At 42.9% G+C, this 15,073-nt stretch overlaps 1 protein-coding gene across 1 annotated transcript; it reads right to left on the bottom strand.

Annotated features, from left to right (window-relative positions):
• Nucleotides 1–1,963: 1,963 nt before the first annotated feature.
• Nucleotides 1,964–5,898, bottom strand: mafaa (MAF bZIP transcription factor Aa). The gene is given in 2 exon segments (XM_005468270.3): nucleotides 1,964–4,537; nucleotides 4,540–5,898. Coding segments are annotated over 2 exon segments (933 nt in total). The 5' UTR covers nucleotides 4,880–5,898; the 3' UTR covers nucleotides 1,964–3,944.
• Between the last annotated feature and the right edge of the window lie 9,175 nt (nucleotides 5,899–15,073).

Genomic DNA, 15,073 nt, shown 5'->3' with positions numbered 1-15,073 from the left:
AAAAACAGGAAGGAGGAGGAGAGTGATGGAGAGGCTGAAAGGTGGCAGAGGATAGGGAGCGAAAAAGGAAAGATGTTAAGAGAAACGCTGGGTTTGAACTGAGGTGAGAGTTGAGAAAAGACCGTAAATGAATTCGTTTCTGAATTGGGGAGGCGGAGAAATGATAGACTCTGACATGAGGAACACACTATATGACAGAGAGAGCATATATGAGAGCACGTGTTCAGGTGGAATTTGCAGAAATGACTGTTAAGAATAATTAACTGACAAGTTAGTGTATGAGCGTGCGACAAAATGAGAGCAAGAAGGTTAAATGCTCGTAATTCTATTCATGACGCAAGGTTAAAGTCCTGCGCTGCAAAGAACGGAACAAGTGAAAATAGATTTTAAGCAGTGAAACTCTTAAGAAAGAAAAACAATGGAAAAATTAGAAGCGCTCCATGTCTCTGTTGAGTCGTTTTACTCACGTGCAAAAACAAGGACTGGGTAACGACTGCTTTCAGGTGTCGTTCTGAGCTACAGTGAGATGTGTAGCTATTAGATTTTTACTGTTTTAGGTGTTTGAAATCCAAAAATGGCAAAGTGTCACACCTTAAGGTGGATGTGGTCTTGACAGTGCAGTAAAAAAAAAAAAAAAAAAACCACTTTAAAATTCAATAAATCATAAAGTGTGCGTCCATGCGAACAGGTACAACCGAATGTTTAAAGATGAAGCTGCAGATTCAGATGGGAGATTTTTTATGCCTCCAACAATCTACAGGTCTTTACTGTGTGGACCCCCCACAACCACAACCACACACACACACACACACACACGAGAGAGAGAGAGAGAGAGTTATGATATGTGTTTGAAGTGAGCCGATAACCAGCGGGCCTGACGGCCGTGTCGCATCAGCACCAACGCGGGCTGGCATGTGTCTAAACCCACGCTGATTCCACCCTGAGAGGAGAAAAGACCACTTAATGCTGCTTAGTGCGCGCGCAAACGTACGCACGCGCAGGCACACACACGTACATCCCGGGTATCTGGGAAAGCTGCCCCGTGGACGCGCACAAAACACCATGAGTGAGAAAAAGTCGTTGGCGAGGATCAGAGACCCCGGCTTCATCCATCCGTCACCGGCTGAGCAGGAGCGCGGAGGCCCGCTGACAGGCGACCAGAGCCGGTGCAGCAGAGCGGTGGAAAGGAAGAGGGTGGCCTCTCTCAGCCAGCCACTCTCTCTCTCTCTCTCTCTCTCGCTCTCTCTCTCTCTCTCCCTCTCACACACACACACACACACACACAAATCTGGAAATCTGGACCCTGATGCAGGAGATAAGAGCAGCTTTCTGCGTCCACCAGGCTCTGCGTGATCGGACAAACCAGAGCCGAGCGGCGCTCCTGAAAAACACCGAAGTGCAATTATGGAACGATGCATAAAAGTTACATGACTCAAATTGTGTAAAACGTTTGCGACTTTACCCTTTAAAATATAAGTAGGTAATAATAATAATAATAATAGTAATAATAATAATAATAATAATAATAGTTCCAGCACGAATATAGAGCCAACTTTGCTTTAATATTATGAGTTTTTCTCTTTATTTCATTTTTTTGATTTTTTAAAAATATTTTCATTTATTGTATTTATTTTTCTTTCTTAATTTCCATTTAATTTTTTAATATTTAATTGTTCAATATTTAATTATCTAACATTTTTCTATTATAGTTTAAGCGGCTATAAATATTTCGACATTGCTATTAAATCGTTCAGCTTTTTTGCTGCTCTTTCGCTAATTAGTTCGGTCACATTTAATAACCTGCAATCGAACATTATTATTTTACAAACACGAAAAAGTGTGACCTGAGAAAAATAAAAACTTGCTAGACTTCTGACCGTTTTATAAATAATTCATAAATCTCTTTTTTCTTATAGGAAATAAAAGCTGTTGTTAGAGAATGATGGCAGCGGCAGTCACTGGCACGGATTTGGGACAGAACTTTTTATTAAACATTATGAAAACAAGATTCTCAACAACGTTCCACTTTGTATGGTTTTCACTTGTTGACAGTCAGGACACGTTCATTGAATAAATATAGAAATCATATGTACAGATATAAATTTACAGCACTGTGCAGAAGTTGGTTTGCATTTATTCCCCGCGCTCTTTAACTTCACATTTTTTTGAAGCTCTTGTTGCTTTCGGTAAATATGAGAAAATTTGAGATTTACACAAAAGACAAAAAAAATCTAATTAAATAAGAAAGACAGGTGAATAGAATCTGATGTTTGTCTACATAATGGAAATGCTTAATTTGTTAATAATTCGCAAGAATCGACTTGTATTTTATATCTCCCCCATTTTTGGTTCCCATAAAAAGATAAAAATTGGAGGAATCACATTGTTCTCAGTTTTCTCTTCAGCTTGTTGTTTTCCTCTGACATCCTGATCAAACACTTCCAGCCTCTCTCCCTGCACGGTTCGCCCTCCAACAGGTAGTCTGTGCATCGGGCACTTCTGCACAATATTGCACATATATCTATGCAGCAGAAAACACACGAACCAGGGGTTTCTTGTTGACAGAATAATGCATGGAGTTACTCCAAGAACAGGAAGCTCTACCATCAGACGTTTCTATTAGCGCTCATTAAGACTGCAGTTTAAACCCACAGCCCCTGCAAGACGTTTGACTACAAATATTAAACGTAAAAAAGGAAAGAAAAGAAACAAAAAAGAAACTCTAAGTCTTTTTTAATCGTCGGGTTGGTGCATAGAATTTTAGCAGCGAATGCAGTCCAGGTAATAACTGAGGGCTTCCCCCTCATAGAATTTCCATCCAGGTTTTTTTTTTTAACAGATCAAAAGGTCCTATGAGTAGAAAACAAAATGTCCAGTTTGATCTCTTCTTAGTGCAGTTTAACATTACACATGTTCAGTAGAAGGAGGAGGAGGATATCATAGACGATTTGCATGCTGTTACATACAAACATTTGTATTTAAGACATTTCGAAGAATCCAAGCAACAAAAAGCAAGTTGTTGTTTTAAAAAGAGAGAGAGAGAGAGAGAGAGAGAGAGTAAAATAACACAGGTTACTGCTTTTCTCTACACAGTATGTACAGGTGGAAATAAATACAGTCTAAAATCTGGCTCAGTTAATCTCTTTTTGTCATGTTTTTTTTTCCTTTTTCTTTTTTAAAACAATAGAAAAATTGATTGAAAATAGCAGTTAAAGACGCATCCAGTTTTTACGCACTACAGCAGATTGTTCTCCATTTTTTTCTCTCCTTGTACCTCTCGGGGTGTAAGATGGAAGAGGGGGTCATTTTTGTGGCTTTTATTTTTCCGCATACCCAGGCCTTACTGATGGCAGAGAAAAAGGAGGAAGAGGAGATGCGAACCGTGGGCCATGCTTTCCATACACGTGGAAGATTCGGGGAGAGGTTACCATACATGTCCTGCATGCAGGGTTGCAAATAGGGATGAGGGGAGTTGGGATGGGGGGGGTTATTAGACTTGCATTATTGAAAAGTCTCTGCATTACAGGCTCATAAACAGTCTTTCTTCGCGGGTGGTGCATTGCTTCTTCTTTTCAGTTCATTCAGACTTTTTCCCCTTTAAACAGAACATATTTGCCTCGTTTTTAAGACCAACCCCGCTGCTCTCTCTGAGTTAAGACAGTCACGTGTCATATTAGTTCAGTAAGACTCGTGATTAGCTTCTGTTGCACCGGAGGAAACACAAATAAAAGTCTACAGGCTAACAGTGATCCCAAGTGCCCACCTGACAGGCTGCGGCATTCTTACAGAAATTTCGCCTAAACATGTTTAAGACTGAAAATCGCGTCCGTGCACGGCTACTGCTTAAGTCTTGTGAGTGAAGGAAAAAAGTGTAAACAAAATAGAAACGAAAAAACAAACGTGAATGAATGTCTGCGTGAGGCGCTACAGGTCAGCAGTCCCTCTCACATGAAGAACTCGGCGTTAGCTTGTTTCCCGGACGGATCTCTCGTGTTCGCGGGTCCGCCGGCATTGTAGGTCCGGCTGGCCAGCTTCTCGTACTTCTCCTTGTATAGATCCCTCTCCTTGACCAGGCGCGCCACGTCCTGCTTCAGCTGTTCCACCTGGTTCTGCAGGGTGCACTTTTCGGTCTCCAGCATGTGCCTCTGCTGCACGCGCTTGAAGCGGCAGGACTGCGCGTAACCGCGGTTCTTGAGCGTGCGCCTCTTCTGCTTCAGACGGATCACCTCCTCCTTGCTGAAGCCTCGGAGCTGCCGGTTCAACTCCCGCACCGTCATGCTGACCAGCTGCTCGTCCGAAAAGCGATCTTCGAGGCGGGCGTGGTGGCCGTGGTGATGGTGGTGGTGGTGGTGATGCGCTTGGTGATGGTGGGCCGCCGAGGCCGCGGAGAGGTCCTCGCCAACGTACTGCTGCCCGCGGAAGCCCTCGTAGGCCTGGTGGTGGTGGTGGTGGTGGTGCGCGTTGCCGATGAGGGCCTCCACCGCGTCCTCCGGCGTCAGGTTGAGCGCCTCCGGATTGATGTGGTGCTGGTAGCTGGGATCCAGTACAGGTCCTCCAGCTGGGGCTTCCCCCCGGTGCTGTGATTGTTGTTGCCGCCGCTGTTGTTGCTGCTGCCGTTGCTGCTGACGCCGCTGGCGAGGCCCTGGTTCGGCTGCGCGCCCGGGCTCGGGGCGCAGAAGCTGGGCGAAGAAGGCACGGAGGAACAGGGGGTGCTAATCGGGGTGGAGGAGAGTGAGCCCGACGGGAGGCGGTGGCAGTAGCGGTCGGCCTCCGGCGGCTCCTTCTTGACCTCGAACTTCATCAGGTCAAAGTCGTTGACATACTCGATGGCCAGAGGGCTGTTGGGCAGCTCTGCGCTCATGGCGAGGTCGGTGGCCATGTCAGTCCATGCGACGACTCCTGCCCTCACAGCCAAACCGACGGTGGGCAGTCCTCTCGGATACAGATTGTGGAGAGGGATAAAAGCTTGTGTATATATAGACACACGCACACGCCCGGTGCGTGGGGCTACTGCAGGGCCAGCAAGCGGGTAGAAAACTTATTAAGGTTGTTTGTCCCTAAGATAACTTCTATATATAGTGGCGTGAATATACCTCTGCATGTAAATGAACTTGTACACCTGCCAGTTCGCCTCCGTTCCCTGCTCTTGTTGACAACTTATCCCAGGTCAAATGCACGCTTTAATACCAGGAGCCCCCCCAGGGTGCTTGAAACTCGAGCCCAGTGAATTTGGAACCACCAACCTGTCCTGTCCTCGCTTTACCTCTGCAGCCCACTTGCCTCCCTGTGATTTACAGTCCTCGGTTCTGCTCGATCGAGTGACACGAACAGATCTCTTCTCCTCCGCTCTCCGGCCGTGTTAGAAATATTTTCCAAGCATCCCTCCGTGCCTCCCGCTGTTTACAAGTTGATCGCGAGCTCCTATAGGCTGCTGGCTCGAGTCACTGCAGCATGGCCCGGACTGAAAGTTTTTTCTTATACAGTCACATCGAGCAGCGTGGCGCTGGAGCTGCTCGGGGTTGCGTGTAAAACAAAAGAAAAAGAAAAAAATAAAGATTTACCAAAAGGTCCCAGGAATCCACAAACCGGTATGGCACGCGTGCGGATGGTTACAGAGCCCGTGGGCTTCAGATGAAGTTGCAAACAGTTCTCTTACTTGCAGGGACAGGAGGAGGCTTGTCCCTGGTTCTTGTGGTCAGTCCATTTATGAATTCAAGCAGCCTACTTACAGGCTCGGTCCCCTCGGTGCTGCCCCCCCTCCTCTCTCTCTCTCGCCGGGTCGCACTGTTGACCTTTCGTGTGGAATTTTATACAAGAGGTGATAAATTCCAGCTGTTTTGTGTCTGACGGCCCTCACAGAGCTCCTCACAGCAACAACGCAGTGTAACTAAGGCGCTGGAAGGCACTCTGCACTTATAAAGACAGCGTGGCCCCCACGACCCTCCCACACGGAGGTGCGACGGGCCAATGAGGAGGAGCTAGCAGCCGCGCATTTGCATTCTCCTATAGGGGGAGAGCCTCCCAATTGTCTAGCAGCGGCCGGCCGAGGAGTGCCGAAAGCAGCCGAAGGGCGGTGGGTGGGGTGGGGGGGGGGGGGACACGAAGGGGAGAACAGGTGCAGCAGATCCCCCCCTCTAGTGACCGAGCAAACGCTACTGCACGGAAAAGCGCACGGAGTAAGAGGAGAACTACGGGAGTTTCTCGGAGGGAAAAATGTTTACTCAGAACGGAGAAAGACTTGTGAGCGAAGCGGTCTGTGATGTAAAGAGGCTGCTGAGAATCCCGGCAAGGAGAACGACCTCCACCTCTTTCATTCCTGTTATCAACATCCTGCAAACATGCAGCAACTTTATGGAGGTCTGTTTCACCCCTTTATAGGCGGGGAGCTCATGTAATGATACCCGTTTTACACTTTTTACATTTGAGCTTCATGAATGTAAGAAGGTGTGTGTGTTACTGTTTCCCCGGAATCACTGCATCATCTTTTATAGAATTTGACAGCCAGTACTTTTACAGAGTTCATAAATCCAGTACGAATCGATTACAATTCGTGACTATTTCACGAACTGCCTTAAGACCGTGAACATACCCGGTAAAAATTAAAAAAATTAAAAAAAATATGGGCCACTTGGAACAACATAGTTCTTAAAAAGGTAGTAAAAGAAAAGACAGGCAGGAGAAATCCAGCTAAGTATGGATTAAGTAGTAATACAAATAAAAATAAAAAAAGCAAAGAGAGAATTTCAAACTGCTGCTGGAAAAATTTAAAAAAAAGTCCAGGTTTAAGTGTGGGAGCGCACATCAAACGCATAAAACAATGGGAAGAATGTATCAGACCCACTGTCCATTTCCAGACCCCGGACACACACCACACACACCCAAATCTATCAATCACCGATCGATTTAAGGCCGCGCGCCCCTTTGCCAAAAAGAGAAATCAATCCGCGTTTCCGCAGGTCCACGAGGAGGCCACGGAGTATCTGCGCGCGGGGTTAAGTATGATTGGACAGGCTCTGTTTTCATTCGCAATTAAGCACAAATTGCATCATCTCAGCTCATCTCCGCAGATCCACGGATAATTAAACCCTGCGCGCGTCTCCATCTGGGACGCATAAGTCTTTTTTGTATTATTAATTCGGCGGGGGTATAACAGCGCAAGGCTGAGCAGGATGGGATGTCGATAAGCATCATGGGAATAGGACTTAAACTGGGCATCGCTGCACCTGACCCGCTTAGCCTCCTCAGCAGTGGCCGCATCCCGGAGGACCATCTCACCGACACTTGAGTGATACATGTGCGGGAGAAAGTGCCGATCTGCGGGAAAAACAGGTGGCAGTAAGTTTAACTTGGTCAGATGTGAAAAGCAAAACCTTGCACAGCTGCTGAGCTTAACTTCCAGTCCGAAGCGGCCATGAAATACGCGCCCCCTCTGCCTCAAATCTGCTGGCAACGATGAAAAGAAGAGTGTGAGATGAAGGGACGGAAATCATATCAAGGTATTTCAAGTTTAGGTGGGCTAAGTCATTATTAGGGGTTTTTAAAAAAAAATCTAATAAGCAGGAGCTGGCCCTCAAACGCCAAGCTAAGCAGTCTGCATAGAAATAGCGCATTTAAGAAGATCTGCTGTGTCCATTCATTGTCAGGGGAAGGGGAGTGTCTGCGGCCGAGGGCTTGAGACATAAATTTTTGAAGTCAGGGTTTTCATTGTGTCTTTGCATACTGGGACTTCGCTGCAAGTGCAGTTCTACCGATTTAAGCAAAACGGACATCAGCAAGGTGGAGGATCTACGAGGATCACTTTGAGCCAAGGTAGCCAGCATCCAGACCAGCTCCGGGAGGTGGCTGAGGGTTATCTGAGGCCTTTGGGGGTTTTGTCACTAATGCCGCTGCAGAGGAATCAGATTTAATTGTGCAAGGAAAGGATGTGACACACACACACGCATGCTTGAGCATTAAGAGTGAAGTTGATAGGGGGGCTTACTTTAGACAGCAAGTTTTGCCACATTTCCGAGGCCTGACATGTATAGAAATCAGGTTTGTTCCCCATGGCGATGAAAAGGTCTCAAAGAAGCAGAACATGTGACATCACCAAACAACAATTAGTAACACACGTCTGTTTTGCTCTGAATTTCAGCTCAGTGCGAGACTTGACACGGTGGCATCACTGAGTCCAGAGACACTCGTAGAAAGACCAAACCGCACAGCACAACTGTTCCCACCAGCATGCACATTCTTATGGCTGCTGTCAGAACAAGTGACTGAACGCAGCACACTAAGAAATCCATAGGCGATGATCACTGAAACTTTGAGATTCGAGAAACTCTAGTTTTCCTGTGGAAAAAATTCAGAAACATTCAGCTTGCTAAATGTATTGTGTGAAAAATGGAAAGACACCAAGGAAAGGAAAGCTAAATTAGGATGAGGTGCTGGATGGAGAGATGAAGGTGACAGAGTGTCAACTTCAGAGGGAGCTCAGTGCCAGCAAACTGCATTTACTTAAGTATTTTTTTAATCAGTTTGGCTTTTTGTTGTTAAAGTTTAATTATTATACCTAAGAAAATGTAAAAGTATTTGAGAGTTAAAGGGGTAAAAGGAGTGGAAATTTACTTTATATATTTATACTTTATATAGTTTTCTTATATTGAGTTATATTTACTTTTGTCTAAACACAGTAAAATTCTGCTCTTGCTTCATTTATAATTTCTACTTTAATATTTAAAGTGAAAAAACCCCCAAACATTTCTCCTGTGGCAAATCCAAACACTCATTAGAGTGTGTGACAGAGAACAAGCGTACCATATCTTGTCTGGTTTTCTTTTGTTTTGATGAGTCAACTTCTTAAATTCTATAGTGATGTTTTTTTGGGGGCGGACACAGGTGACTGTAAAAACCTTCAGCAAAAATAACTTGAAGTAGTTTTTTTCTGTTTGACTTTATGAGTCTCTCACATCAGTGTGCAGGAATTTTGAAGTGTTTTTGCGGATGTGCTGTGCTATGGTTTGATTTTTGCCAAACCTCTAACGAGGTACTGTGTATTATGGTCAAACATCTCCACTTTGGTCTGCATTTTGTTCAGGTGCAACTTTGCAATGTAAAGCTGTGCTGCCATGACCTTTTTATCCTGGCAACTTTTCCAAACAAGAGCTCCTCGGAAGAGTGGACATCCCAGCATCCCAGCAAATGATTGTAGCAAGATGTTGACTGCATGCAATTCAATTAAGTTTTATTTATATAGCCCCAAATCACAACAACAGCTGCCTCAACGTGCTTTATTGTAAGGTAAAAACCCTACAATAATACAGAGAAAATCCCAACAATCAGATGATGCCCTATGAGCAAGCGCTTGGCAACAGTGGGAAGGAAAAACTGCCTTTTAACAGGAAGAAACCTCTAGCAGAACCATGTTAATGGTTGTGCCATGTTCATGCATGCTCAATAATCCTCTGTCTAATCTGACTGCAGGTTTCCCCAAACGAATAAGCAGTACAGATGCATAACGATAAATGACAATGATAAATCTCGCTAACTTTGATGTAAAGAAATGGAAGCTTTGTTACAAAAGATACAAAAACATTTTTGGACTCTATACATAGTTACTCCCTTCATAAAAAATGTACAGCAGGTGATTTGGGATTTGCAATAGGGGCAAAGATACTTTGATTGACAGGCGTGCCAGTTGCTCTCTGCTAGTCACTCCATCTGCCAGTTTGAGGATGAAGTTTGCTACTATTAGCTAGTAATTAGAGCTCCACCCCTTATCTAAATATGGTTAATTCTGTCTCCAAGAAAACAAACACAGCAGAGGCCAAAAAATAGTTTGATGTCACAATGATTACATCCATCTTTTATACAGTTTATGGCATTGAAACAAGCAACATCTCTGCTCATCCCACCAGAGCTAACACCATTCTAATTCCTGTTATGGATATAGCAAATGGACTGATTCTTATATAGCGCTTTTGTAAACCCAACAAATGACAAACAAGTACATTTACTTTTGCTTACCACACAGTTGTCATATCAGTATGTGTATGTGACATTTCACTTTTAATGTCCAGTTTGACTGGATCAGGCACGCCTTTAGCGTACTGTTAGCGTACTGTTCAGGCTGCAGTGCATGTGTTACTGTAGCTCAGGATTCCATGTCTGTCTAAACTCATGTATACAACTGCAATATATTTTAATCCATATATTTGTCCATGTCTCATGATCTATCTGGCTTGTTCCTGTAATTGTACAAGAACAGCCACGCAGCTTTCCTTTTTGACAGCTCAACCTATCGGTCCATCCAGTGATGATGTTGTTATAGTCAGGGGTGCACATAAGTGGTCCGCAGGTGCGCATTCGCTGTCAAAATAAAAGACGCGCACCAGATAAGAAGTTGCAACGCGCGTTTGCGTACATATAAAAGGGACTGTTTTTGTCCGCTAGAGTGGGATTTTCACGGCATATTCTGCACGACATCTGTGTGTTCATCATTTGTTTGAAGCCAGCTCACCTCCTGCAACCACTTTTCTGAGAATACGCGCTTCTTTTGCGGTTCGGACTCCTGACATTTCTTTGGAGGTGGAGGAACACCAAAGTCTTATGTACAGAAAATCTTATGTATGCAAACGCGCGTTGCAACTTCTTATCTGGTGCGCGTCTTTTATTTTGACAGCGAATGCGCACCTGCGGACCACTTATGTGCACCCCTGGTTATAGTAACAGGGCATACAAACTTAAACTAAACAGCAAAACCCCAGAAGAAAAATAAATAGGATTTTTAGAACCCTTGAACACTTTCTCACAAGCCAGTTCTGTCAAATCTCCAACACACACGCTCACACAAACACACACCCGATGAAGGATCACAGTTGACCTTTCTTTTTGTCTCTTCGAGTCTCCGTGGACAGATGATTTCTCTCCCTGTCTTCTCTCCATCTCGTGCGCTTTTACTAAAAATTGAAATATTGATCTTAATTAGAGTTTGCCGAGCTCAGCAGCTCATGTTGAGGGTTTTAGACAAGAAGCAGCAGACATCTGTCTAAGGCACTTACATCTTCAGCGTAAGAGAGCAGCGTGGGTGAGGAGGGGGAGGAAGTGGGGGGGGGGGGGGGGGGATGTGTGGTGAGAAGAGAAGAGTGATGGCTCCCTCTCTTCTGCTTTTTCTGAGAAACATGTTAAGCTCTCCATCTCCTCTCGCTGCTGTCAATACCACTGAGAGAGAAGTCAAGTGAAAAGTGACATGCACACACACAACTCAAATACCTATCCTGGCAAAATGTATTCATCACAGTGTGACTGGCAGTTTGTGGCAATCTGTACATGAGCTAAAGTTTTTAACTTGGTCACATTCATCATCTGAAGGATCTCAACTCCTAGTACGTCCTTGATGAAACAAACTGTCCTAAAGAATGCAGTTCTCTTGTCTATTTGAATAGAAATACTTTTAACCAGTGTTGGGTCAAGTTACTTGAAAAAAGTAATCAGTAACTAATTACTGATTACTTGCCCAAAGAAGTAATCCCGTTACTTTACTGATTACTTATTTTCAAAAGTAATTAATTACTTAGTTACTTTTTAAAAACACGATTTACAACCTGAATAGGTGATAAAGCGATAGATCTTTCAGCCCAACTCTACTTTTTCTGCCTAATCCATCATATAAAATGTAATCAAATGGAAAAGTCTCTTTTTAAAACTTGTTTTATTAGTTTTAATCTTTTAACTTTATGCATCAAGCAAAAATTAAACTATATGCAACATTCTCTGACTGGAAGAAATTTGTTTAACATTTAAACCTATTTTCTGCACATTCCAGCACATAAAATAAAATATGTTTTTGTGTTTACACTCACTGTTTCAAATAGATGGAAGTGAAACCCAGCAGAAAATAAATAAAATCAAAGACTCAGCGGTCCTGTTGCTCTATTTTCACCTGTATAGCAGGCGGATGTTTGCCCTGGTGCAGGTGTGCCGCAGCGGTCAGTGGAAGATTCCGCGAGTTTGTCTGTGAATTTCCCGTTCCGTGGTAGCGTACTCGGTGCTTGCTCGGAAGTTGAGGGTTTTTTTCGCTGTAAAAAGAAGTTTTCTTCCCACGCAGTGAACAGCAGACGCTAGTGTTTTTGTCACTTTTTACGGAATCAAACTCAAAGTAAGGTCAGTACTTCCACGCTTTAAACGCTGCACGCTCATACTCTCTCCGCACTCGATATATTATCCATTGTTGATCTGTACACAGCTGTTGCCACGAACATCGCACTCACTTACGTCACTGTCATGAGACACTCTCGCAAAAAAATCACGGTTTTAGTAACGCAGTAACGCACCGTGCTTACGGGAAAGTAACAGTAATCTAATTACCGTTTTTGCAATAGTAATCCCTTTACTAGTTACTTGAAAAAAGTAATCGGATTACTAACGCGTTACTGCCCATCTCTGCTTTTAACTGGGCTCAACATCCACTCTCAGTGTCCACTAGTGCTGTAAATTTGAAAGTGAGGACCTTTCCAGAGTAGTAAACAACAGACTCGCGTTATCATGTGGATCAAAATAAGTGGTTCTTAAACTGATGGGCTTAGAGACACTGCAGGCGAGGTAAGTTGGATGGCAAGTAGCAAAATGCATAAAATGAAAACAACTGGAATAAAAATGTTGTATTTTAAAATTTGCAGTTTCACTACTGACCACTTGAGGCTGGCTCTGAAAGGGAGTTGATCTCTGTGGATTTTCATGATGGATGAAACGAATGTTTCAAATGTGTTTCTACAACTAATTTCCCCCCTTCATAACAACTTTATGGGGATGAATTCACTGGTTTGGGAGTTGTTAAAGTTAAGTTGTAAGTTAAAGGGGCATGGACACTTTGATTGATAGATGCACCTTTTAATGCATTTAGTGGTCCGTTGCTTCGCAATAATTAACAGGTATTTGTGTTTGTGTGATACCCTCGTATAATAGATACTGCTTGGTAGCTTTACTACATTTAGCAAACAGTTCACCCTCTTAAACGAATATGGTAATTTTTGGTCCCAGATAACAAGCACAGCTGCAGCAAAAACACTACAGCTAACATCGAGGCTTCAAAATACAGAGTGCAGAAACCAGCGGTCGTCTTCATGGGGGATACATCCATCATTTATATACAGTCAATCACAGTTGGGACTGTGAAGTCATTCAAAGTGATTGGAGTCAGTCTGGCAACATGCTCATGAGGACAGTTGTAACTTGCTAATGATAAGCAGGTGTTACATTTAAGATTGCCATCTGCACTGCAATCTGAACACAACCTGATGGTCCAATTTTATCGTGAAGAATTATATGGAGGAATAAAAAACAACCCCCCCCCCCCCAAAAAAAAAAAAACCCAACCAATTAAATCAAGAAAACCAAACTAGAGCTGTTGGCTGCTGCCATTGGTGGGAAGAGGATTTTAGCACTGTCTACTTTCTATAGTGTAATCTCTGGTTATGCAGCATGAAGTACGAAGAGAGAATGTATACAGTGTATAGTGAACACCAAATTACATAGTCTACCTTGACTGGGTAAGATAGTATTGACTTAATACTGTTGTGGATTCTTTAAAAAATTCATTAAAAAAACAAAAAAACATTGTTACAGTTTTTTTCACCTATTTTTGTACGATTAAAAATAGTTATTGTAAGGTACTGACATTATTAAGTGATGGGGACGAAGCAAAACTAGCTTTGATGCACAGATTTTTCCAATAGCCTGTTTTGTCCAACACATCTCACAATATCAGATTTTTAATACAGGAGTTACTGAGTGATTCTTTTATTTTTTTTATAAAAGATATAGATATCAAAGTCTATAGAAAATGTGAAATAATGGTATCAATAAAAAGTTTTTTTTAACTAGTATAAACAACTGCCAACAATATGTGCTGTACTTAAATTGCACATAAAAATGATGACAGTACAGCAGAGCACCAAACTGTAGAGCCACCTGTGAGTCAAGGTGGAGGGAAGAGCTTGACTCAAGCCAGCAACCTGGCTGCAAACCTGTGAGTGACTTGTTGTGGGAAGTGAGAGAAGTTGCCACAGCAACAGAAACATACAATAAGGCTATAGGAAAGTATAGTAACTAAAAGATATTCAAGCTAAACTGGAAGTTGTCCATAACCCTAACTACACATAAGCATATTTTAATGAATTATTAATTTTTCAGATTGAATTAGTATCAGTATATTGTCACACCCTATGATACAATATAGCCTACTAATTTCCAAAGTTGTTGTCACATCACAAAACTATCAGTGAGTTGAACATATACACAGGTGTGTTTATGGAGCCCACAGAACTCCAGTCCTCCACTCAAAAACTCAGAAATGAGCCACACTGTCACACTTAGGTGATATGTTCCCTCGCTGCCATCAACACAGCCACAGGGGCTTAATCCCTTATTAGTTTGTCAAATTAGCAAAGCAGTGTAAACATAGACGTGCGTCATCAAGCCCAGTGGCATTCTGTCATGTAGATACTCTCCCAGGATAGAAATCCAGTTAGAGGCTTGTTTCATAATAAACTCCATTGTGTTCATCATAACCGGGGAGAGCAGTGAGTACCTGCGCAGTAAACACTTGTTAAAAGGAAAAGCTGACTTTCAGAGGAGCTGCTGTTGAGAATAAAAAAGTTAAAAGTAACACAGTTATAATAGGATCATGTGAAAAGACACCTAGTCTGTATTTGTGCTGATCAATGCAACTCAATCTGAAAAAAGAAGTGCTCAGACATACAATAAAACACTCTTCAGTGCCTCCATGTGATTCGTTTCATGTGCTGGATGGAGGCTGTTAGGGCACAAGACATGTATAAACATATGTTTGTGATTGTATAGTCACTATCTAGCTGTGTATCAAAGTTGTATTAAGTGTCAAACTACTTTTTTTGTTGCCATCACACCTGCAAGGTTAAATAGCATGTTTATGTTGTAAAGAACACACACACACACACAGTCAACCAGAGTGTAATAGTATGGTAGGCAGTAAAGTAAAAGTCCACAACTCACAATATGTTTTTTTAAAATATGAGATATTTCTGCACTTTATGTTAGAGAATTTGAACTGGCTCAA

The sequence above is a fragment of the Oreochromis niloticus genome, linkage group LG17 (assembly GCF_001858045.2).
Source record: "Oreochromis niloticus isolate F11D_XX linkage group LG17, O_niloticus_UMD_NMBU, whole genome shotgun sequence".
Taxonomy (NCBI): Eukaryota; Metazoa; Chordata; class Actinopteri; order Cichliformes; family Cichlidae; genus Oreochromis; species Oreochromis niloticus.
This window is presented reverse-complemented; position numbering and strand designations above follow the sequence as displayed.